Source organism: Lytechinus pictus, unplaced genomic scaffold (genome assembly GCF_037042905.1).
Source record: "Lytechinus pictus isolate F3 Inbred unplaced genomic scaffold, Lp3.0 scaffold_22, whole genome shotgun sequence".
NCBI classification, from domain to species: domain Eukaryota; kingdom Metazoa; phylum Echinodermata; class Echinoidea; order Temnopleuroida; family Toxopneustidae; genus Lytechinus; species Lytechinus pictus.
The window spans coordinates 703,853-730,400 of NW_026974142.1; the positions used below are offsets into that span (position 1 = coordinate 703,853).

The window sequence follows — 26,548 nt, forward strand, 5'->3', positions numbered from 1 at the left end:
GGGGTTGAGCTGAATGTGGGAGGGAGTGGACTGGCCAAAAAAATCACAAATTTATATAGACTTCGGATTTTGTGTACATGTTTGCTGAAAGGGATGAGGACTGAAACTTCCAACCAACCCCGCAGCCTCTGTACTATTAGATAGAACGATTTAAACGATAGAGATAAAAATGAATTCTAACTATTAGGAATGTTTTTTTATAATTTATTTATTACTTTGTTTTCGGCTGTGAAAACAAGGAGACAAATTAAAAATAGAACAAAACGAAAGAACAAATAACAAAAAATACTTTTGATTGCGGATGCTATAATTTATTCAAGAAAAAATACTTTCTCTTACTTTCAGTAATTGCTAGCATGGCTCTTTTTTAGGGAAAAGTAAGATAAAGAAATAAATTTAGAAAGTGACAAGAAGAGAGTCGGGAGGTATGATTTCAAACTTACAATTTTAGTCACTTTTACTCGTTTAACTCTTTGAAATGATTTCAGGATATTACAAATTGAATACCGGTGCGCAAACTTCAGGAACAAAATTATTTTATTATCATAGCTGCGTGGAAAATCGAATTAAATGAGACATATAATTTATGAAAAAATCTAAAAAATGTCTTTTAGTGAAAGATTGAGGCCTCTGTCTTGCCATAACCCTAAGCCCCAAGTTCACAAAAAATAGTTTAGTCGTGCATTTTTATACGATGATCCTCATCATCATTTTGTCTTTTGCGAAAGATATCTAAACCTACGTTATCAATATAGAAAATGGAAGATGATATAAAATTTATATACAATAGTGATTTTAAAAGGTTTTTCGGGATATTAATTTGAGAAACGGGGGGGGGGGGTACCCCTAAAGTTTCGACATGATGACCACGATGCAATTGGATGAAAGGCCCACAAATGCAACCATCTCCGATCAATACAAGTTGGCAACATCGAGGCATACTCTCGGAACCGTTTCCGATGAAGAGAGAGTAGGGGAGACGTAAGATGTAATGTAAAATGACACGTACTGAGAAGAAAAAAATAGAAAGGATTGAGGGGGATGGGGGCGGGTATATACCTTGTAATCCAAATCGGGGAGAAGGAAGACGATACAGATATAATCTAATGAGAAGAACTCAGAGAAAAAAAGGTTGAAATAGGGAGGGGATATAGAAAGACGATAGATATAAGAAAGGGAATGAAAGCGGTAGAAAATACCGTTAAGTTACAGGTTAGAAACCAGAGAAAGGGAAAACGAGGAAATCCCTAACTTGGTACCGTTTTATAAATACATGTAAATTTTTTATTGACAAACGCGCAATAATTTAAACAAATTTACCATCCGCCAGTCAAATAGGATTTTATCCCCTTCACTCTTTGAAATTGCAACAGGAAAACAGATCGAACACTGGTATGCAATCTTCAGGAACAAACTTATGTTTATTACAAACAATAATTCATGAAAAAAAGAAACCAAAGGCGATTTTTAGTGAAACATTGAGGTCACCGTCTTGAAGCCCAGAAGCCAAAAATCACAAATTAGTTTCGGACTTTCGTTGCGCAGCATCATCATTGTACTTGCAAGGGAATATTCCCCTTTTTTATTCATTCTGGAAAATAAAGGTATTTGGTATGCTGTGATTTCACCCAAAACGGATTATCGTCGCAATTATACACTTTGCAAATGATCTCTATACAAGGGGCTAAAGAGACCATTTATGAGTAGCGTGACAATAGGCAAAGAAAAAAGCACTAGAGCAGACAACAAAGCGGTATCGATCGAACCCGACCCGTCCGTGCGTGCTGAATGCCCTTACGCATTTTTGTACACAGTGCCTATTGACTTGGGAAAAAGCGAAGATTTGACAAAATAACACGACTATTTTCTAGTAACTTTTTTAACTATTCTGTTGATTGGAGAAGCGAAACCTTCATTTCTAGAAAGAAAAAAGTCTGGTCTTTCATCTTTACATTTACTAAAAATCCTGAAAATATTTCAGTTTGGCGCAATTAGCAATTGTTTAGGAAAACACCACCACAGATCCAAATACCAGCAATGTACCAAAACGGCTCCGCCGCAGGGAGAGGTATCCGGTTTCGCGGGCCCGCACGCAAAGGGTTAAAATGGCGGCCAACCGGAGTGTCCAGCTTTGCTGTGTTGACGGTGGATCTGTGCCCGTATAATCGTCTCTTGAGTGTGGTCTTGGTTTCCCCTATGTATTGTACCCTACAAACTCTGCAAGTGATGAGATATACAACACTAGTGGTAGTGCATGTTATGTTGCCCTTGATTTGGTAAGACAGGCTGGTAGAGTTGCTGGTGAAAGTGTCGCCCTCGTGAAAGTGTATTTCACAAATGATGCACCTGTTGCTGGTGCATTTGAAGGTGCCATGCTGTATGGGAGAAGAATGGTTAGTGAGGGAGAGCACTTCAGAACGAACAATGAGGTCCCTGAGATTCGGTGGGCGTCGGTATGCTAGAAGGGGAGTATCGGGAACGGCCTGTTGGAGACGATCAGAAGTGTGTAAAATGTGGTGGTTATCACACAAGATTTTGCGGAGAGGGGGTAGATTGGGATGGAAGGTGGTCACAAGCGGTATTCTGTCGGTAGTCTCCTTGTCACTTTTTGGTTTGAGAACTTCAGATCTGGGGAGAGAACGAACTTTGTTAATTGCCAGTTGGACTGCCCTGGCCCCGTGGCCCCTGGCACAGAGATGTTTATGCAAATTCCTGGCACGGAAGGAACAATCAGGGTCCTCGGAGCAGATACGGCGAAGTCTGAGGGCTTGACTGTAAGCGATGCCGGTTTTGCAGTGACGGGGGTGGCAGCTGGATGAGTGGAGGTACTGGTGGGTATCTATGGGTTTAGAGTATAGGGTAGTGGTGATACAGCTGGATGAGTGGAGGTACTGGTGGGTATCTGTGGGTTTAGAGTATAGGGTAGTGGTGATACAGCTGGATGAGTGGAGGTACTGGTGGGTATCCTTGGGTTTAGAGTATAGGGTAGTGGTGATACCGTTAGACTTTATCTGGACTGTGATATCAAGGAAGTGGGTTTCCTGTGGGGAGAAATCAGAAGTGAATTTGATGGTCCTGTGGAAGGAATTGATGTGGTCAATGAATGTATGGAGGCTATCTTCGTCCCTGGTCCAGATGAAGAACATGTCGTCTATGTAACGCCACCAAATCCATGGGCGACAGGGGGCTGAATCTAACATCTGCTGTTCCAGCTTGGTCATGAAGAGACAGGCGAATGAAGGAGCCATCCGGGTGCCCATTGCTGTACCGAATATCTGTAGGTAGTGCTTGCCCATGAATGTGAAGTTGTTTTTTGTTAGTACATGAGACATCAGAGATTTGATATCGGATATGGGGGGACTGGAATGGCCACTGGCGGCCAAGGCTTCACATGATGCTTGGATAACTTTGTCGTGGGGAATGCTGGTGTACAGTGAAGAAACATCAAAAGTGCCGATGATCGCAGTCTCGGGTATCTGGTCCTTGATGTCATTTAGTTTCCTGAGAAAGTCTGGAGTGTCGTGGATGTAAGAGTGTGCACGTGAGACAAGGGGCTTAATGTGGTAATCAACAAAAAGGGAGATGTTCTCTGTTGAGGAACCATTTCCTGAGAGGATGGGTCGACCGGGGTTGCCAGGCTTGTGGATCTTCGGGAGGAGATAGAAGCGGGCAGGTTTAGCATTAGTAGGGGAGATAAATTTGTGGGCCTTCTCGGAGAGATGCTGGTGTTCTTTCATGTCATTCAGTGTTAATTGGATCTGTAGGGAGAAATTACAAGTAGGGTCAGAATCGAGTTGTGCATAGTGAGATCGATTATTGAGATGTTTCATGGCTTTATCGATGTACTGCTGGCGGTCCATAACAACGACGGCTGATCCTTTGTCTGCAGGCTTGATGATGATGTCGGACCTGTGTTTGAGTGATGAGAGAGCCTGGCGTTCTTCTCGAGGAAAGTTGTCATGTGCTCTGGTGTCGAGGGTATCTGTGGAGCGAACTTGGGATGAGACAGCTTGGATGTAAGTTTCAAGGGAAGGAACTCTATTCTTGGGTGGAATCCATGTGCTTTTCTTGTAGAAGGGCTCGGGATCAGAAGGGGGTGCATCTAAAAAGAACTCTTTGAGACGTATCCTGCGATAGAACGTAGAGAGGTCTTGGCTGAGAGCTATCTGTTCAACTTCTGGTGGCGTGGGGCAAAACTTGAGACCTTTAGAGAGAAGAGAGGTTTCTGCCTGGGAGAGAGGGGAGGATGAGAGATTAACAACCAAATGGGGGGGGGGGATGCATCATTGTTGTTGGTATGTCGTCTAAATCTGTTTGACCGTTGTCGCTTCTTTGTGAGGTTGCCTATTTTCTTGTTCCTGCGTTCAGTGAGGAGAGACCTGTGTTAAGAGAGATCAGATTCAATTTCATCATTATACTGAAACCATTGGGTTTGGGTACAGCAAGAACGTAGTTCGTCTTCCAGGCTACTGATGTCAGCTGAAAAAGAATCAAGAGAAGCAATACACTGTTCAGAGAGGATGTTAATTAGTCGAACTGTAGCTCCATGTAAGGTCTGGCTCCATCGTTTGCGAAGTTCAGGTGTGAGCGTACCGAGACCAGGAGTGCAATGAAGTTGGAGGCCTGTGGGTATAATGCGAATGAGGGAATAAAATATGTAATTGTCCTGGTGAAAAGAGGTCTTGAGGGCCTTCAGCTTGATCTTCCTGAGCTGGCGAAATGATAGATGGTTAGTCATGGTAGAAAAGAGACCTAGAATAAAAAAAGTGTAAAACAAAGAAAATGGATATTCATAACAAATCAAAATATAAAGAAGGAGGAAAGTCGAATAGATTTGAACTGGACCTAAAAGAGAATGATAATAAGAATACACAAAGTTAATTAAATCAAGCTGAAAGAGACCTAGAATAAAAAAAGTGTAAAACAAAGAAAATGGAAATTCAAAAAATATCAAATATAAAGAATGAGAAAAGTCGAGTAGATTTGAACTGGACCTAAAACAGAATGATAAGAATACACAAAGTTAAGTAAATCAAGCTGAAAAGTAAAATCGACCAGACAAAGATACCAGGAAAAAAAAAAGTTATGCAAGTTTAACTGTGGAAGGAATGTAAATAAGAAAACACTAAAATACAAATACAGAAAATCAAACATATATATCATATGTATATCATATGGATAAAACAAGACAAATTAGATAAGGAGGATCACATGGGAGTGATACAACAGCATAATAGGAGATCAATGGCAAAAAGAAGCTGCTGAAAACTGCTTATCTAAAGAGAGCCAATGGAGTAAATTAGAAAGTCCAAAAGGGGCCTAAGCTTTCGATCCTAGCAGAATCTTCGTCGGAGGCAAAATGACAAACATATAAAATGGAACAACCATAATATAGACCACAAACAAGCTACAGCAACACTAGAAACAAGGAGACAAAAGGGACATTAGTGAGTAGAGAAGACCAATCAGGTTAGTGAAGGGGGTGAAAGAAAAGAAGTAGGCAGACACAAAGCTAAGTTAGTGTAAGTAAGGCCAAGAGGGATTAAGATAATGAGGCAGGCAGCATCAAACAGGATCTGGAACAAAATAGAGGGATGAATAACTAGAGAATTAGTGAGAGGTGGGTCAAACAGGTTACAAAGAAAAGCATAATAAACTGGTGCATAAGAGTGGGGAAAAAAGGAAAAGAATGGGGAACAACTGATAATGTGCAAAAGACATATAAGTATATATGATAAAGCATTAAACAAACTAAGAGAAGAAGGTAATTGTAAATATGTATCTATAAGTGATATGTATATAAATATATCCAAAAAAGAAATGTATATGAAAAAATATAAATACACATATGGTGTAACTGATATTGTAATCCGCTAGGTGTGACGGGAAAAAAACATAGGACTATACAGTATGAAAAAAAAAAAAAAAAAAAAAAACTGTATATGTGAAAAAGAGGAAGCAAATTGCCTAAAAAGGTAAAAGCAAATATAGAAGAGAGGGGTGTATTATGAAGAAACCATAGTATACATGTAAATAAGCAAATGTGGTAAATCTAAAAGAGGTGAGTGGAGAAACAAAAAATTATATATATAATAATTATTATATCGCCTGAATAAGGAATGAAAATTGGGGCTGAGCTTGTATGAGATATGGGAGGAAAGTAGAGGAAGAAACTATAATGTAACTTTTCAAAAGAGCTGAGGGGAAAAATGATATGTATATATAAATTGAAAGTGGATAGGAAAGAATAATCAGTCGTTCCCCTCTTGGATGTTCAGGCCATGAGGTTGGGTGGTGCGAAGTCGTCTCATCCAGAGCTTCTCTCTGCTAGTACGGACTGAGTCAGGACGGGTACCTAAAGATTCGATGCCCTGTAGCATCATGTCAGTGATGGAGTGGTTGGGGAGGTTAAAATGGCGGCCAACCGGAGTGTCCAGCTTTGCTGTGTTGACGGTGGATCTGTGCCCGTAGAATCGTCTCTTGAGTGTGGTCTTGGTTTTCCCTATGTATTGTACCCTACAAACTCTGCAAGTGATGAGATATACAACATTAGTGGTAGTGCATGTTATGTTAAAATAAAATGTACCTGATAAATCAAAAGTTGCGAGCGCGCAGCGCCAGCAGAAAATGTTAATAGACCATAAAACTGAAAAATAGACCATAAAACTGAAATAAAACAAAATAATGAAAGTTCGATTTCCAAGAGAAAATATGTTTTGTATATTGACTTCCAAACTTGAAATTTAAACTCCATATTGAACAAGATATGAAAATCGCCTAACATGCAACGCGAGCGCGAGCGAAAATTTTATATAGTGACATGAAAGATTATTTTTATTTTCCAAGTCTTCCCCTCATTTTATTCGATTCACTCGTCTTCCTCCTCTTCATTTTTTCCTCTCTTTTCCCTCCTTTTTTTTCTTTCTTTCCTTTTTTTCTTTTTTTTGCTCTGCCAATAGGGGGGGGGGGGGGCGGACCCCCCTGGATCCGCCTATGTATATAGGTGTACATAACTCACCAAAATGCGAGAGCACAGCGTTAGCATAGGCCTTCATTTTTTTTAGAATCGAGACACCTGAAAAATAATATTTAGATAATCTTATATGAAATACAAAAATACAATAGGTAGGTCTACTTAGCAAATAATGCGAGCGCACAAAATGTTGCAAATGTTGATTCACACCAAAAAACGGACATTTTCCAGAGCACTTAAAAAAATAAATTGGTAAAAAAAATGAAAGATCGATGTCCGAGCTGAATTATGTTTTGTATATTGACTTCAAAACTTGATATTTTGAACTATATATCAGCCTATATTGACCGAGATATGTATCTCATCGAACAGGCAATGCAAGCGTGATGCGCGAGCGAAATTCTAATATAGTGACATTAAATATTTTCACAAATTATTTTCTAAGTCTTCTCCTGACCTTATTTTATTCACTCGCCTTCCTCCGTTTATGTTTCGTCTTCTTTTTTCTCCTATCTTTCCCCTTCTTTGTTTCTTTCTTTCCCCGTTTTTCCCAATTTATTTGCTCCGTCAATAGGGGGAGGGGCCCTCGGGCCCCCTGGATCCGCCTATGTTAGTAGTTGTTAAGATGAACACGATGCATATCTATTGAGACATGAATGCGAGCGCGAAGCGCTAGCTGAAAACTTGTATAATGATGAAATAAAAAATACATTTTCAGTTGTCAGGTTAGAATATCAAATATTTTCAGCTTGTGCTTCTCGTTCGCATAAAAAAAAACTGTGAGGTCGGGATGCGTATATAACTAAACAATTTATTGATGCCAGCGCGAAGCGCGAGCTCAATTTTTTGTTTATATACTGACTTAAGAAGGACTAAGGTATAATTCCTATTCTAATTGCTTGTGCCTTTTCTCTTCTTTTTCTGTTTCTTACCCCTTTTTTGCGCCACCACGGGGGGGGGGGGGGCAAAATCTTTGCCCCTTGGATCGGCCTATGTATGTTGACTTGAAAAACACTAACACTTACATGTGGGATTGATGCAGAGGATGCATACCTCATTGATGAAATATTGCGAGCGCGTAGCTGAATTTGATAATAACCCTTTTTGTGACCCTAAACAGGATATCTATCTTGCTAAACAGACTTAAAACTCGAAAACTTTGTTTTGTCTATTATTGTAAAATCAGGATATTTTAATTCAGCGGCATTAATTTAAGCTTTTTGGGCAGGACATATATTTCACTATAAACAGGCAATACGAGCAATGTTGCGCCCCCGGTCGAAAATGAATTTGCATGAAGCCCCCTAAGTTTAAGGTCAATTTCGCGCCCTCGGTTGCACATAAAGTTGGCGCCCCCATGTGAAATATAACTTTGCCCTCCCCCCTCTGAAACATGTATTTGTCGCATTATGGTCAAAATTCAAATTAGCGCTCCCCTAGTTCGAACATCAATTTGGTGCCCTGCTATATCGAACATCATTTCGGCGCTCCCATAGTTCGAACATCAATTTGGCGCCACCCTCCCAGTTCAAACATCAGTTCGGCGCCCCATACATCGAACGTCATTTTGGCGCTGCCTATAGTTCGAACATCAAATCGACCTCCGGGTCAACATCTCCCTCTTTCTTTGTTTTTCCTTTCCCCCTTTTCCTTTTTTTTTTTTTTTCTTCTCTCCCTCTCCTTCCCCCCTCTTACTCTCTTTTCTATTCTCTTCTTTTCCCATCTTCCTCTCTCTCTTTTTATTCTCTTCCCCCCTCTTTTTTTTTGAGCTGGGGTGGGGGGGGGGGGGGGTGAGACAGTTCCCCCTCGGCCCCCCATGGATCCGCACCTGATGATAGAACCCCATGGTCTCGTAGCATTTGACCTTTGGACCTCTCGATGACATTTGATATATCTGATCATAATTTTACACACACTGCGGACTATCGGACCCGCGGTCTATCGGACCTGCGGACTATCGGACCCGCGGTCTATCGGACCCGCGGACTATCGGACCCGCGGTCTATCGGGATGTCCCCGTTTGTTTATTACCCAGTTGAAAGGATCGAGCAGTCTCTTGATGTTATAGTTTTACATACATTTTTATATTTAAATATTGCGTATTCCCGGATTTGCTATCATGTTAAGTCTGTATACTTGAAAGTGATACAATGTGTAATATCTTCCGGGTTCATTCTTTATGCTCCCTTCCCCTTTTCCTCCTCTTCTCTCTCTCTCTCTCCTTCTTTTCTTTCTTTCTTTCCTCCTTCCTTCTCCTTTTTGACCCCTTAGGCTACCCTTTTTCATACTCCCCCTTCTCTTTCTACTTCCTTTTTTTCAACTTCCTTTTTTCTCTTCTTCGTTTTCTTCTTCTGCTTCTCCATATTCATCTTCTTTTTCTTCTTCCTTTTCTTCTTTTTCTTCTTCTCCTTTCTTTTTCTTTCTCATATTCCTTATTACTTTCTTCCCATCTCTTCCTCCTTCCCATCCGAATTACCTATTAACTATCCTAATTCATTATGAATGATCTGGTTTGACTTGACCATTTATAAAGAAATGCGGTTCAGGTTTTTTGCCCCCCCCCCCCCCCTGTTTCATGTGATTATTTTTTCAACTTTGAATAGATATTCTTGTTTTTATTCCCTGCTTATTCTTCATATTCCGTTTTCCTTTTTATGCTGGTTATTTCCCTGTTTGTTTTGGTATTTATGTACAGTACTATATTGTTACATATTTCTCACCAGTTTTTAAATATTTCTTTCATATGTAATTGTGTATTTAATTGTACTACTTTGCATTGTCAATAATCCAACTGTCATGGTTGCAATGAATTAATGAATAAATAAATAAGACGACACTGCTGTCAGTGTTGTTATTGACTATGACCATCGTCGATAATGAGCGCCTCCCCCATCGGTCAGGTCTCTCCCAAAATCCATTCACTGGTGGGACACCATAGTTGCTGATTGGGGAAACGATGAACGCTATTTGCGATAAGGTCTATTCGCGTGTATAAAGTTCATGTGTTCGGTACGATCGCGATGTGTTTATGTTTTGACCAAGGCGGAAGTGGAACGCGAATTGCATTATGGACTGACGTCATGAATAAATTACCCCGAGTCCAATCTCGAGTGCGTCTGCACCTACGAATTAGCGGATAATTCGTAAAATAGCGCGCTATTTTGCAAATAAACCCGAATTGACTTGGGATTGCAATCTCGAGATTAATCCTGCGAACTAGCGCGATAATTGCGTCTGCACTGCAAACAATCTCGATATTTTTCAGATCGGGATAATTTGCCGGATCAGAAATAGCGCGCTAATTTGAAAACTCGGGGAAGGTGCAGACGGCCATATTAATTCTCTGCCACCCCCCGGGGTGCTTTTGCTCCCATTTTGTTTTGTTTTCATGGAAGGCAAAACCGTGGAACTGGATGGCTTGTGTATGGGTAAGAGGAATTGAGGTATGGTATCGGAGGGGGTATGGGCATGGATGGGCTAGCGAAAGGGGGGGGAGGGAGTTATGTGCGTTCGGATGCCAGGGGCGCTGGTTAAGTGGGGGTCCTCACATTGGCGGTGCGGACGGGATCTGTGGTGTCGCAAGTGTACAGGTCACCGATGTGTGTGGGGGGGGGGGGGCTGTGCATGTCTTGGTCTTGGTCGCGTAGCCGATGTGGGGATTTACCTTGTATTTGGGATTTCGGTATCCGGACGCTTATTGCTTTCCCGTTGTCTGTTCGGTCTTCCTCAGACTCTCGCTGGCCCGTTTCTCCGTTTCGTTGTTTCTAGTATTATAATTGGGTCAGCTGGTTTTTTGGGCTTCGCTCTCCTTCAATTCGCGATGTTCTAAGTGTATTTTCTTTACATTGGAAATGATGTTTTTTCATTTTTTTTTTTAAACTCGAAAATATTTCTTTATTTTTACATGTGCATTTGTATGCGAATAAAGAAGACTTATAATTGAATTATTGCTAATGTCATGTCTTTATTTTTTTTTGACAGGTGAGAGAAAAAAGGGAACTGTCATCCAGCCAAGTGTTATGCGGAGGAAGGGAATAGAAGTCATGAAGATATCGAAGATATCGCGAAGTATTAGGATGTGTACCACATTCTGCCTCATCCCAGGATATATATCGTTCTGTTTAGTAATTTATTTACAAATTGTTCAATACGATAAGATATGCCCTGCTGAAAAAAACAGTTATACCATGGTAGAAAGAAATACATACTCGCAAAACAAAACAGGGGATTGGTTTGTTTTAAAGTGCCAGTCGCAACGGATGATTCTGAATTATTCTACAAAGCCTCAACCAAGAACTTCCCCCGAGGGAAGAGCGGGAAGAGCAGAATATAACAAGGCAAAAGGGGATGGGAGAAAGATGCGTATAGCGCATAATAATTCACAGGACAATGATGCAAATGGTCATACCCTGCGACTACATAACACAAATAATTATGGAAAACGAATCATTTTGCCGTATGACTTTAACTGGACGATAAATGAGCCTTTCAAATGCCACAACATTGATGGTAGCAATAGGGAAGTCTACTTTTTGGTGCTAATTACCAGCGTCCATGCGCATGTTTCAAAGCGGAATGCCATACGCAAAACATGGGGAAGTCCCAAAGAAATTCACGACAGAAAAATTGTTACTCTGTTTCTCCTTGCCAAAAACACGGAAATTAAAAAACAATTGTTGATTGAAAAGGAAAGCAAACATTATAAGGATATGCTCATGGGAGACTTCATGGACACTTACAAAAACCTTACACTCAAAACATTAATGGGTATAAAATGGGCTACTTCTTTTTGCCCGCATGTCAAGTACATAATGAAGACTGATGATGATATGTATGTAAACTATGGTAATATGATCATGCACCTTTCTGATCCTAAAACTCCAACTTCAAACTATGTGTTTGGAGATGTTCGAAACGCCAAGCCAATCCGCAATCCCCGAAGCAAAAATTATATGCCATTTGAAGAATACCCTGGAGAAAAATATCCACCATTTTGTTCAGGGACAGGCTACGTGTTTTCTGGAGATGTAGCGTTGAAAGTGTATAAAGCAGCGCATAACATACCTTTTATTTATCTTGAGGACGTCTTTTTGGGTATTTGCTTACTTTCCCTTCAAATAAAACCTGTCACGCACGAAGGTTTTTACACTAAGAGAACATCATATTCTTACTGCAAATACAAGAAAAGTTTCACAATCCACTACGTCAATCCTGAACAAATGCAGAAAATATGGGTTGACCAGAAGACCCTAAAAGGGTACAAATGTGATTGACAGCTACATGTTACCTGTCACATAGAAGGTCCTTTTTGTGCGCATGTGCTCTGATGAAACAAAAACAACGAGTACCATCGGTTTATACGCGTAAATTAAAAATAGTGTGAAAAAATATACTCATGCAAGTAGTGTGGGTACACCCCCCCCCCCCAAAAAAAAAAAAAAAAAAAAAAAAAAAAATCACCTTTATGATGGCATTTAACCTGAAGGCAATTTATTAAGTCCCAAAAATTACAAACTAAAACTTCATATTTTCTTATAGTGGAACGATATCTTATTTGTCTAATTGCAACATGGTAGTACATACTATCTTGATGATAGAACAGCCCTTCGCTTGATCATAATTGTTTTCCCCTGTTGATATTAAACCAGTAATTTTTTCCAATGGTATTTAATTTATATTATATATGTATTGATTGGGATGTAAGTCACATAACATTTTTCATATTATGTCCGCTAAAGGTTAGTGGGCTTAACAACAACCCTTAAGTATAGCAATATTGTTTTTGTGTCACTATTTCATGGCGAACATCATTGTATTGCCAACATAATTGTGTGATGTCAACTTAAACACTTTCTAAATATCCAATGGAGAACTGGTAAGCATTACAAGTTTAAATGTTCAAATGTCGATGACTAAAAGCTAGAAGAATATAATTTCTTGGTGTGCAGGTAAACATGGTTATCTTGACATGCATCGTTATGATAATGTTTTAATTTTGTACTACAGACAACTGGGATATAAATATGACCATTTAACATGACATATATTGACAATGGGTGGTCAGTGACCTACAAAAATAAAATATCTATACAGAGTGAGTCAGAAAAAAGTCCCATCAATTGCTGTCTTGTTTAAAATATTATGGATTGCCTTATTGATATGTCCTCATAGAGTTATTCCACATGCTCGTTTTTTTTTACATTTTAATGCGGATAACTGCATGCACGACTGACTACAAGACAATCTCCCGGAGGTCGTACAATCTCAGTTGCGCCAAGTTACTGCGTGAATAATGGAACAAAATGTGAAAAAGGTAACTTCTGTGCAGGCATCGTTCCACACACAGGCACACCCACCCTCCTTTGCGCTATACTATTGGCAACAAATGGATCTTAAGGAGTTAATATGATTTTTTTTATTACGTTTTACTTTCCTCTCTTGTTCAATCTTAGGTTGAATGTTCTTTAAACAGAAAATCGGAAAAGTACCTTCACAGGAATACAACTATTTCCTAAATATATACTTCTCAGTAGCAAACAAAAGTTTACCCGTCTCTACCCCTTTTCAGTGTTTGAACTTTTAACAAAACTCTACAAATAGTGTTCATAGGAATTCTTAACACAAAAAATAATAATAATGATAATAATAAATGAATAGCGTTACCTTGAAATTCGCTCATGCTACAACTCTCGTTTTCCTTTTTAAATGATTTTTTTTTCTTAAAGAATAATGCCATCAATTGTTAATTTATTTTAATCAAATGAATATAATCCCCAAGCAGATCAATAAAATGTGTAAAAACATGTTCACATACATTTTGTGTTTATACATATTGTTTATTACTGTATTAAATCTTGTTCATCACTTGCCTATTATTTTCGTTATTGATATTATCTGTCGATCTCTTTGTTAAGAGGGCCACATGCAAGACCACCAAATTGGTGGTATATGCTAACCTTTATAAACATCAGAAAATAATGAATGAAGTAATGAATAAATAGATAAACTGGAATTTCGGAACTTGTAACGATTACTGTAGTTTGTCACTGGTAGTGGTCTTACACGTGTTGTAAACTGGTATTACACCTCAGGTGATGTAACTGGTATTACTGGTGTTTACAATTAACCATAACTTAGTTATCAGCCAATCATCGCTGGTATTAACGTATCCAAAATCAGAATATCTCTGATCTTGAGCTAAATATAGGCCTTAAAATGCATTAAGTTGTGGATTAAGTTGCCTATCTGAGCTAGACGCACTGGCGTAAATCTGGTCTGAGCAGGGATGGGGGATAAAAGCAATTTATTTACCTGAACATAAAAGAATGTGGGGATATTTCCACACCTATGGATATGTATACGGGGTACATAACCGTATACATAATCCTTTTCCCTTTCAGATAAAGGCCTCCAATGAATGTTTGTTCAATAGGTAAAATATGAATTTGTTGTCTTAAAAACTATACTGAACGTTAGTTAATATCCAAATGCGAGCGAGCAAATGTTTCAGTAGTTGAAAGACATGATGATCAAGATCGTGTTTCATGAGGTGTGAAAATTTGATAATGTGGCGAACGAGCATACCGAACGAGCAAATTCTCAGTAGGTGTGTAATTATCACATCACGGGCTAAATATGAAGAGCTCACTTGCAAAAAGAGTTATGTCCATTTTTAATCAAATTAGATTTTTATGTCTCAATGTATACTTTTTTAGTAGCTCTATAAGATGATACCAAAAAAAATTTAACTAAAATGGCAAAGAAAAAATTCTTTTGTTTCACAAGGGGCTAGGCCCATTTCAGTTTGATTGCAAAAGTCCACACAGATTTTTTTAGTAAAGAATGTCTTAAAAAATATAAAGACAGGGGGATTTATCTTAAACCCAATTTCATGTTCTCATGGTAAGGTATCATAAAAATTCAGTTTCGCATAATACTATTGCAATATGGGAGAATAAAAAAATATATTCTTGGAGTGGACCTAACCCCCTTTGCAACCAAACTTTTCTGAATAAATCATTTGTCAAAAGGGGTTAGGTCCATTTTATAGATGTTATTGTTTTCTGTCTCTCATTCTCTAAATTTTTAGTCGCTCTGATGATACCAAATAAAATTTGAAATTCAATTGAAAACGTGAACGAAAGTTGCAAAGAAAAATCACTGTTTTAATCAAAAGAGATTGGATTCATTTCAGTTTGCTTGCTAAAGGGGTTAGGTTCACAATGATATTTTTTTAATATATCGAAAAAAAAATGAAGACACGTAGATTTCTTTTATACCCAATTTTATGTTCACATGATAGGGTAATCCATCAAGACAATCTAGTTTCTCATAAGAATATTGCAGTAAGTGAGAATAAATAAAAACATGGTTTGTCTAGCAATGGTCCAAAGTGGACCTAACCCCTTTTGCAACTTAACTCTTCATATAAAGGGTTATAAATCTGCCTGCATAATACTACCATACTACACATGAAAGACTATTGTAATAGGAGAGGGCTACACTTGGGCCAAAATCCTTTTCTTGTCATTTTGATATGGCAACAGTTTTTATTTATTTATTCCTTGTAATGTATCTCAACATGAAATGACAATATTTTTTGCCCCAGGTCGGAGAAAAAAGTGTGCCGGGCATAAATACAAAATGGCCGCCAAAACCCCCCAAAATCACTGTTTTGGCCACAGCTTCTTTATTTGGTGGTCATTTTCTCTGGTTTTGGTGTCTTTCCTCATGTTTTTAGGGGCAGGCAATTTGTTTTACCTATAAGTAGTAGTGGAAAACCATTATTTGTAGCGTTAAAAATGTGAATTTAACTAACTTTACAATTTTTTTTACCCTTTATTCAGCCAAAAATCAGGTTTCATCGTCTAGTGGTTCTTGGATATTGGGCGATACGAGTTCCATAATACATGTAGCAAGTAGTTTCATAGAGCTATATAGCTTTTATTCCTCTACTTTGGGCATTATGGTTATTTGCAAAATATATCTTATCAAATAGAAAAACTGTCATTTATCCATAGGGGTTATATAAAATATACAATGTATTTTACATACTGCACCGCATACATGTACTTGTACAGTTGAAGCCCAAAGTTTACATACGCCCATGGAATTTAGTGAAATTTGTTCGCTGTGTAATTATGGACACAATTGTTGGTAAAGATGTTTCATTCCCACCGTGTGTCATTAATATTCTTAACTGATTATCATAAAAATTGATCGAAGTTCATTAAGTAAGGGTGATGGCGAATTGAGGATACGTCTTAGGATACAAAACATGGCGACCGTATATATTGTACAGAAACTGCTGTTCCTTTTGTATGTTAAACCAATATAAATAAACAATAAATCTTAACTGTTCCACGTGAAGATACGTCTTGGGATACAGGACATGACATGACTGTATACAGAAATTGCTGTTCCTTTTGCCTGTTACACTTTCAGTGGCTGATATACACAAAACAAGAATTAATGAACTGCCAACCTGTATGTGCATTCAATATTACATAAATGCAATATTACCAAATCGTGGCATGGTTAATGATCATTACCCGTATATATAAAAAAAACCCATCACGGTACAGAAGTTGGGATTAAAATGAGCAACTGAATTAAAATGGGCAACTGAACATACCCATGCAACTTGCCAATGATTCAATGACAATCCAATTGAAACAATCCATACATTCTTCAACATGTACACAATTGTACCTTCTTTCGTGAACATAATCCATCTGAAACTCTTTGAATTATCATATTATCTTAGAATTTTATACACTTAGCAACAGTATTCACCCATGATATTGAACTAATTATTAACCAATTCGCCATCACCCTTACTTAATGAACTTCGATCAATTTTTATGATAATCAGTTAAGAATATTAATGACACACGGTGGGAATGAAACATCTTTACCAACAAGAATTGAACATGTAAAAGGAATTGTGTCCATAATTACACAGTTCATGATTGGCCCCATGTATATACAAACATTGCATCAAAATTAAAGGAAATAATTTTACAATGCGATAGCACATCATACGTCCCCCGATTTACACCATGTTCTAATTTTTAAACAATCCATCAATGGTTCCTGAGATACATGCACTGCAGTAGTAATACTGGTATGTACAGATTGACAGAGGAACAGTATTAACCCTTTGGGTGCGGGGCCATATTTCCGAATTCACTCACCTCTGACGAAGCCGTTTTCGAGTTATGACAACTTTGTCCAAATTTGTGGGTAGCTTCATTTTGAATCACTTGTATTTTTCTTCAAAGTAAGGTAAACGAAATTGTACATAAAACTTACAGAGTGAGACTCTCATCTTTCAATTGATGCAACATGCTTGAAAACCACGAATATTAGAAGCACAAATTTTCAAGATTAAAATGCGAACTTTTTTCGGACTTCCAATTTCTTTTTACTTCTCCATTGGTTCATGTACTAAACGGGTCGCACCAAAGACCTTATAATACACTACTCAAAAAAAGTTAAGGACCACTTTTTAAAACGTACATAAAGATTTTATACAAGGTGTTTTATTTCTGGAAATACCTCAGTACAACTGTCCTTAAACACGCTGTAATCAATTTCACGCATGGGTGGTTTCAGTTGTTGCACAATGTCTCTCGCATCACTGCACATCCTGAAAAGTGGGCCCCGAGGGGTATCAGCTACCGACATGAAGTGGTAAAAACGAATGTCTGAGTGTCTTTCAGGCAGTTCAGTAACGAGTGTGACCACCTCCTGCAGCAATAACGGCTTCACAGCGCTGTCTCATGGAGCTGATGAGGCGATTGATGTCTCTGATGTGCAGTGCATCCCATGCAGCCTCCAGAGCCAAACCCAGCTGCTGCAGTCCAAGTGGATGGGCTTCGAGCTGCTCGAGACTCCTCCCCATCATGTCCCAGACGTGCTCTATCGGGTTTAAGTCCGGGGACCTCGCTGGCCACTCCATACGCTCAATCCCCTGGCCCTCAAGGAACTCGGTCACCACCCTAGCTCGGTGGGCACGAGCATTGTCATCCATGAAAATGATGTTTTGTCCCACATTTTCTGCAAATGGCACCACTATAGGTTCAAGGACCTCATCCCTGTACCTCACTCCTGTCATTGCTCCCCCTGGGACCACGTAGAGACGAGTACGGTTGGCGTAGGTGATGCCTCCCCACACCATGACGCTGCCTCCCCCATAACGGTCATGTTCTGCAATACAGGGGTCTGCAAATCTCTCTCCTGGTCGCCTCCAGACTCTCGAACGTCCATCATTGTGGTCAAGGGAAAATCTGCTCTCATCTGTGAACAGAACTCTACGCCATTGCTGTCTGGTCCATCTGACATGCTCCCGGGCCCAGTTGAGACGAATTCTTCTGTGAGCAGGGGTGAGTGGGACACACTGAGCTGGCCGTCTGGCATGCATATTGGCTCTGTGAAGTCGGTTACGGATTGTTTGAGTGGAAACAATCACTCCAGTTGCTGCAGCGAAGTCATTGTTGAGGCGGCGTGCACTGTGAAAGCGGTTGCGGAGGCTGAGATTCGTCAAGTAGCGATCATCTCTAGGGGTTGTCGAAACTGGTCGGCCACTGCGGGGTCTCTCGGAGTATAGCCCTGTCTCTCGGTGTCTTTGATTTGCTCTGCTAATGACACTGTGTGACACGCCCATCATTCTGGCTACTCTTCGCTGACTGAGGCCAGCTTCCAGCATCCCTAGGGCTCTGGCTACATCTGTTTCACTTAGGTGGTGTCTTGGCATTGCTGTTGTAGGCAAGTTGTTGATTGTACAGACTAAAGACGGAATGATGGCCGCAGTGGCCGACCAGTTTCGACAACCCCTAGAGATGATCGCTACTTGACGAATCTCAGCCTCCGCAACCGCTTTCACAGTGCACGCCGCCTCAACAATGACTTCGCTGCAGCAACTGGAGTGATTGTTTCCACTCAAACAATCCGTAACCGACTTCACAGAGCCAATATGCATGCCAGACGGCCAGCTCAGTGTGTCCCACTCACCCCTGCTCACAGAAGAATTCGTCTCAACTGGGCCCGGGAGCATGTCAGATGGACCAGACAGCAATGGCGTAGAGTTCTGTTCACAGATGAGAGCAGATTTTCCCTTGACCACAATGATGGACGTTCGAGAGTCTGGAGGCGACCAGGAGAGAGATTTGCAGACCCCTGTATTGCAGAACATGACCGTTATGGGGGAGGCAGCGTCATGGTGTGGGGAGGCATCACCTACGCCAACCGTACTCGTCTCTACGTGGTCCCAGGGGGAGCAATGACAGGAGTGAGGTACAGGGATGAGGTCCTTGAACCTATAGTGGTGCCATTTGCAGAAAATGTGGGACAAAACATCATTTTCATGGATGACAATGCCCGTGCCCACCGAGCTAGGGTGGTGACCGAGTTCCTTGAGGGCCAGGGGATTGAGCGTATGGAGTGGCCAGCGAGGTCCCCGGACTTAAACCCGATAGAGCACGTCTGGGACATGATGGGGAGGAGTCTCGAGCAGCTCGAAGCCCATCCACTTGGACTGCAGCAGCTGGGTGTGGCTCTGGAGGCTGCATGGGATGCACTGGACGTCAGAGACATCAATCGCCTCATCAGCTCCATGAGACAGCGCTGTGAAGCCGTTATTGCTGCAGGAGGTGGTCACACTCGTTACTGAACTGCCTGAAAGACACTCAGACATTCGTTTTTACCACTTCATGTCGGTAGCTGGTACCCCTCGGGGCCTACTTTTCAGGATGTGCAGTGATGCGAGAGACATTGTGCAACAACTGAAACCACCCATGCGTGAAATTGATTACAGCGTGTTTAAGGACATTTAGGACAGTTGTACTGAGGTATTTCCAGAAATAAAACACCTTGTATAAAATCTTTATGTACGTTTTAAAAAGTGGTCCTTAACTTTTTTTGAGTAGTGTATATTACTAGACTGAAAGCTGCGTGCGCGTTCAACACAAAACAAATGAGATTAGGCTCCGCCTACCGCGATCATTTGAAGACAAAAATAAGCCCTCATTGACATTCATGACCATGAAGATATTCATAATCCAGCCTTTTCATTGGCTAAGAGCATTATTAATACGATTCTTAGTCATCGATACTAGTGGTATCGTGTTACAGAATTAATCATTCATTAGACCTCATTACATCATCTAATTTATTCATTCTGAAACTTTTCTTTCCACTTAAAAAATGGACCTACGAACACTCTGGTGAGTACGTATAAATTGATATAACCACATGAATTAAGTGAACTATTTACACATTTCACACTGTGTTTTTTTATCTTAGGTTACTTCTTTAACAAATTAGAGATTTTGCTATCATTCTTCTGTTAAAGTAAAGCAGAATTTGGTCTTTGAAATTGAAGTTAAATTGTCATCGTCGCCCAGTGCAGCCTGTATGTTGCTTGCAGTGTTGTGGTTATGCCGCTGTGTTAACCATATGTATTTTGTACGGGCTCCTAGCCGGCTGGGCATCGAGAGAAAATCGGGCCGGTTTGGTTCACCTCAAACAAGGACCAGCCCACGATTGATTAAAACAAGAATAATGAAGCTTCTTTTTGTACACTGTAACGGTAGATCTAGAGGGAGATCTGCATCTATCTTCAGTAGATCAAGACTCAGTCAGGAATAAACTGTGAAGCGGAGTGTGGATGGAGATGCGCCTGTCATTGTGTAAATCCTCACTTTCAGTTTCAGATAAAATTTATTTAGCATAACTTCAGGCTTCTGCATTTAGCCCCATCCATTTTAACTCTTATTGTTATTTATAGATATAGTTAGACTATATATTAGAAATATCATGCTGCTCTGCATGTTTGTCTTATTATCAATAGATCTAGAACCTAGATCTAATTTATAACTTGGTTAACAGAGGATTCTAGTCTTGCTTCTTAATCCTACTTACTTTATACTTTATTCATCGAGGCTATCTAGGCCTACCTAATTCAAATCTAGTCATCTAACTTATACTTTCCCAACCCTCGACACTTACCCCCAGGGCTTATGATCTAGGTCTGTAATTTAGGCCTAGATCTAGGTCTGGGCCTAAATGTAACTGTACGAGTATGACTGTCAGTGTCAGTGGACCAAGGACTAGATCTAGATCTACTCTCGGTCAAACAAAAAGTTTTAGCCAGGAATAAAAGTCAGAGTCAGACATCAAAAATGTCTAAATCGATATAGATCTCGGTTTAGAATCAAAGCTTTCCTTTCTAGGTCTAGATAGATCGAGAGTCCATCGTTAGTCTAGATCTATACCTAATTTAGATACATGAATGCTGTCGCACATCACGGAGTCTCGTTGGACTAGATCTATACTTTCTTACAAATGGATCTAGACCTAGTGCATGAGATTATGAAATTATCTTAAAATCAAATGAAATAAGATTCCGAAATAAAAAGATGCAGATTTTTTGGGGGAGTGGGCAGACGTGAAAATTTTTAGAGAAACCTGAAATTTAAAAAGCGAGGGCCAGAAACGACCAATATTACCTAGGGCCGTTTTGTGCATTTTCTAGAGTAAAATTGAAGGATGTCATGCAATTCTTTTTGGAAGAAGGTTTTCACATTTCAGCTCCCACCCAAACCTCTCCCTCTATATATACGGCCATGAAAAAGATCACTTCTTATTATTTTTCTCTCTTTTCTTTCATAAACAGGTTGAGTTTGAAGAACAAGAAAAACAGTAGAGGTCTACCTATATGGTTAAAGATGATGATCATAAGTGCATGCATCATTTCGCAGATTCTCATCCAGGTATGAAAGTTAAACTAACCCATAAAAATTACAGATACATTACCTGCATCGAATGTTAACCATGTTTTCATTAAATAAAAAAAAACCGAGCCACAAAGAGGTAGGATCTGTACTGAATATACACTTCTTATATATACAGGCTCTCGAGTCTAAAATAGAACCAATGTCAAAGTTATGTTCCTTGGGCAAATTTATTAAATAAGGTCATGTCCTTGATCTACTAGTAATTAAATGGCCTTTTATTTTCCTATTTGTTTATAAACAAACAACAATATTTATTTTTCATGTTTTATATTTTATAAAATTAATTTTATTCATTCTTTAGTGTGATATTCATATGTGTAGATTTACGATTTTTTTTTAATCTTGTTATTTTACGTTTGTCCAATAGGATGATGCAGTTTTACAATTTCCATAGAGATGATTGATGATGATGAATAATTGGTGAAGTATGCCTAATAGAACAGTGACTGGACCACAAAGAGAAATACAACCTACAGCAGTTATATGAGTGAGTTAATTAGTGATTATTTTTAATAATGGAGGTTTTTCACATCTGTTTGGCAACAAATAGACCTGCCTTTAAAAAAACAATTTCAATTTTGTTTTTAGATTATAGTTAGAGTCGTTTTTAATCACAGGTCAAAATATTCTGTGCAGCAAATCATATCAACTTTAATTCTGACTATTTACATAATTTACATATGTTATATTCATATTTATGATAAATCTCTGACATTTTTTCATAGAGTACATGTAGTTATAATGGAGAGTGGTATGTAAGCTGCATAGAAAAGGTTTAAGTGATATGCTTTATAGAATTACAAGTTATAATTAGTAGAAGTAAGATTTCCTATGTTATGTGTTGAAGAAACATATATAAGTATAGTCTCACTTTTATTAAAACATTTATGTTTTACAAATCATGACAATTTTAATTTAAATTCATTGATTTATGTCTCTATTTTTTCAATCTGCAGGACTGGTGTAACAAATGTTTTCATTCAACAAATCCAACAATTCAAAATTGAAGAGTCTGACTTAGGAACCACTTGATGAAGATGGAAAAGCTTTTTTCTTTCAAGTCCAAAAAAAAATTATTATCACAACCCCAAATTCATGATGCATGTAATTTTCTGTTTATTTTCATTAAAACTGGTTGCAAGAGGAAAAGCTATAACATACAAATAGCAGCGGCGGAGTAAAGTTGAAAGTGTGGGGGGGGGGGGCACATAGTAGACCGGCCAAAAGTCAAAAAGTGCTCTAGATAAGGATTCGACGGCAAAATTTGTTAATGCTTGGCATCCCAGCTAAAAGTCTTGCAAAAATACACAGGAATAGCGTACGGCCGGATGCCAAGCGCAATTTTGCGTGAAAGTGTCATTTTTAGCGTAAAAACTGAAAGAATGTCGAAAATCACGCATTTTGATATTTTGACGGATTATCATCATATTTTTAATTATCTTTGATATGAAATTATTTTTGTTCAGAGTTTCAAATTATAAGTCTCATAAATATGCATTTTAAATTTGAATCTTACACACACACATATGGCACAGGGAAACATAAAACCGCGATTTCCTCAAAATAAAAGTTTGTGAAAACTATCAATAGTTTGAAGTTTTTTTACGCAGCTTAAATTCTTCGATTTAACTGCATTTATCCATCAAATGTATAGTAAATGTCCTAATGTCACAAATATTAAAAGAATTTTCAAGTAAGATGGAAGATATCTCACTTTATGTTATCCGAAAGGAGACAATGTGCCCCGCAATGTGCATTTTACCAGGTGCGCATTTTGAAAGAAAAATTGAAAATAACGTACATTATGTACATAATTACATGTATAAGTACATACCAAAGTGAGTTTTTAATTACATGTATAAGTGCATTCTAAAGCGAGTTTTTAATTGGATAGCACAATATGTCAATTCTTTGCATCCCAGCTAAAAGTCTTGCGGAAGTCCTGAGGAATAACGTACGGGCGGATGCCAAGCGCAATTTTGCGTGAAACTGTCATTTTTAGCGTAAAATCTGAAAGAATGTCGAAAAATCACGCATTTTGATATTTTGACGGATTATTTTAATATTTTTGATTATCTTTGATATGCAATTATTTTTATTCAGAGTTTCATATTATAAAATTCATAAATATGCATTTCAAATTTGAATATTACACACACACATATGGCACAGGGAAACATAAAACCGCGATTTCCTCCAAATAAAAGTTTGTGAAAACTATCAATAGTTTAAAGTTTCTTACGCAACTTAAATTCTTCGATTTAAAAGCGTTTCTCAATCGAATGTATAGTAAATGTCCCAATGCCACAAAAATTAAAAGAATTTTCAAGTAAGATGGAATATATCTCATTTTATGTTATCCGAAAGGAGACAATGTGCATTTTGCCAGGCGCGCATTTTGAAAGAAAAATTGAAAATACCGTACATTATGTACATAATTACATGAAAAAGTACATACTAAAGCGAGTTTTTTGAATTACATGTATAAGTACATACTAAAGCGAGTTTTTAATTGAATAGCACAATTTGTCAATTCTTTGCATCCCAGCTCAAATTCTTGCGGAAATACTGAGGAATAACGTACGGGCGGATGCCAAGTGCACTTTTGCGTGAAAGTATCATTTTTTGCGTGAAATCTGAAAGACTGTCGAAAATCACGCATTTTGATATTTTGACGGATTATCATCATATTTTTGATTATCTTTGATATGGAATTATTTTTATTCAGAGTTTCAAATTATAAATCTACTAAATATGCATTTCAATTTGGAATATTACACACACATATATGGCAATATGACATAAAAAATCGTGATTTACTCAAAATAGAAGTTTGTGAACACTATCAATAGTTCTAAGTTTGTTTACAAGTTATTTTCTTCGATTTAAATTGGTTCATCTATTGAATATCGATCGTTTCTAATGCCACAAATATTAAAAGAATTTTCAAGTAAGATGGAAGAAATATTTTGCGAAAGGGGGCATGCAAAATTTAGCGGGGAGGGGGAGGGGCATTTTGAATGTAAAATTGAAGATACTGTAAATTATTAACATAATTATATGAATAAGTACATACGTAAAACGAGTTACAAAATTTCTGGTCGCAACTGCCTCTTCCCCCCCCCCCCCCCCGCTGCCTAAGGTCATGTATAGTGTCCGAAAGGATTACATGGAGCTGAAAGTGTCCCGTTTTCAAGATAATATACCACTATCGTGAAGGGGGGGGGGGGGGGCAGACTGCCCCCCCCCCCCCCCCCGACGAGTCACAACTCATGCAGGGGATGTACCCCTGCCCCCCCTGGCTCCTTTAGTCCTGCTCTGCTATGCATGCAGGCGAGACAAAAATAGGTATTGCCGTGGCAACGGCCATATTTGTTTAGACTTTGATAATCCAATAATTGAAGTAAAATGTAGATTGACAGAGTAGTTTAAAAATGCTAATTCGATCGTTTTATTCATACATGTTTATTTTCTATGCACTAGTGTACCTACGGGGGGGGGGGGGGGCAGAGGGGGCAGAGGGGGCAGTCTGCCCCCCTGACGAGTCCCAACCCATGCAAAAGACGTATCCATGCCCCCCCCCCCCCGACGAGCTTGAAGACCTTCCCCCCCCCCCTGACGAGCTTGAAGACTTTTTTTTGCTTGTCAAATTTTTTGGCCGACGGTTTGCCCCCCCCTGTGGAAAATCCTAGGTATATACGCTACTGTTTCTATGATTTTGGATATAGATATTCCTACAAAATTAATATCACCATGGTAACGGCAAATTAAATATAAGACCTATTTATGAATATCGCCACAGGTAGATTTACGTTCAGCACCAATTAATTCGCGGAAATAGCAAGAAGATCGAACTCTACAAAAGTAAACATAATCCTATATACTACCATGACGAGTATCGCACTGATTAATATTAGTATGTGCAATATAGATGTAATATTGTGCGCTGTTTGTATTTTATCAGAAATGCGCATCCGATAAAATGTACATTGTTATCTTTCGCATATATAACATAAAATGATATATCTTGCATCTTATTTCAACATTTGTTTTCAATATATGTGCCATGACAACAATTATTATGTATTTATTCGGTTAGCGCTAAAATTGACGAAATTGAGATGCGGAACACAAACATTATACTATTGATAGTTTACACAAACTATTATTTTTAGTAAATCACGATTTTATTTTTCATATTGCCATATATGTGTGTGTAATATTCCAAATTGAAATGCATATTTACTAGAATTATAATTTAAAACTCTGAATAAAAATAATTCCATATCAAAGATATTAAAAAATATGATGATAATCCGTCAAAATATCAAAATGCGTGATTTTCGACATTCTTTCAGATTTCACGCAAAAAATGATACTTTCACGCAAAAGTGCTCTTGGCATCCGCCCGTACGTTATTCCTCAGTATTTCCGCAAGAATTTGAGCTGGGATGCAAAGAATTGACAAATTGTGCTATTCAATTAAAAACTCGCTTTAGTATGTACTTATACATGTAATAAAAAACTCGCTTTAGTATGCACTTATACATGTAATTATGTACATAATGTACGGTATTTTTTATTTTTCTTTCAAAATGCGCGCCTGTGAAAATGCACATTGTCTTCTTTCGGATAACATAAAATTAGATATATTCCATCTTACTTGAAAATTCTTTTAATTTTTGTGGCATTAGGACATTTACTATACATTCGATTGAGAAACGCTTTTAAATCGAAGAATTTAAGTTGCGTAAAAAACTTTAAACTATTGATAGTT

The 26,548-nt window shown here is 38.5% G+C and overlaps 1 protein-coding gene and 1 long non-coding RNA gene across 2 annotated transcripts; both read left to right on the forward strand.

Annotated features, from left to right (window-relative positions):
* The first annotated feature begins 908 nt into the window (after positions 1–908).
* LOC129260073 (beta-1,3-galactosyltransferase 1-like) lies at positions 909–13,993 on the forward strand. The gene is made up of 2 exons (XM_054898146.2): positions 909–981; positions 10,955–13,993. The coding sequence occupies exon 2, from the start codon at positions 10,993–10,995 to the stop codon at positions 12,244–12,246; it is 1,254 nt and encodes a 417-aa protein (XP_054754121.2). The 5' UTR covers positions 909–981; positions 10,955–10,992; the 3' UTR covers positions 12,247–13,993.
* A 5,774-nt stretch (positions 13,994–19,767) lies between these two features.
* LOC135157990 (uncharacterized) lies at positions 19,768–22,982 on the forward strand. The gene is made up of 3 exons (XR_010296829.1): positions 19,768–21,747; positions 22,139–22,258; positions 22,728–22,982. It is a non-coding gene; the product is annotated as an uncharacterized LOC135157990 (long non-coding RNA).
* The last annotated feature ends 3,566 nt before the right edge of the window (positions 22,983–26,548 follow it).

Excerpts from the sequence above, each read along its gene's own strand:
- LOC129260073 (XM_054898146.2), top strand. The coding sequence starts at position 10,993 with ATGCGGAGGAAGGGAATAGAAGTCATGAAGATATCGAAGATATCGCGA.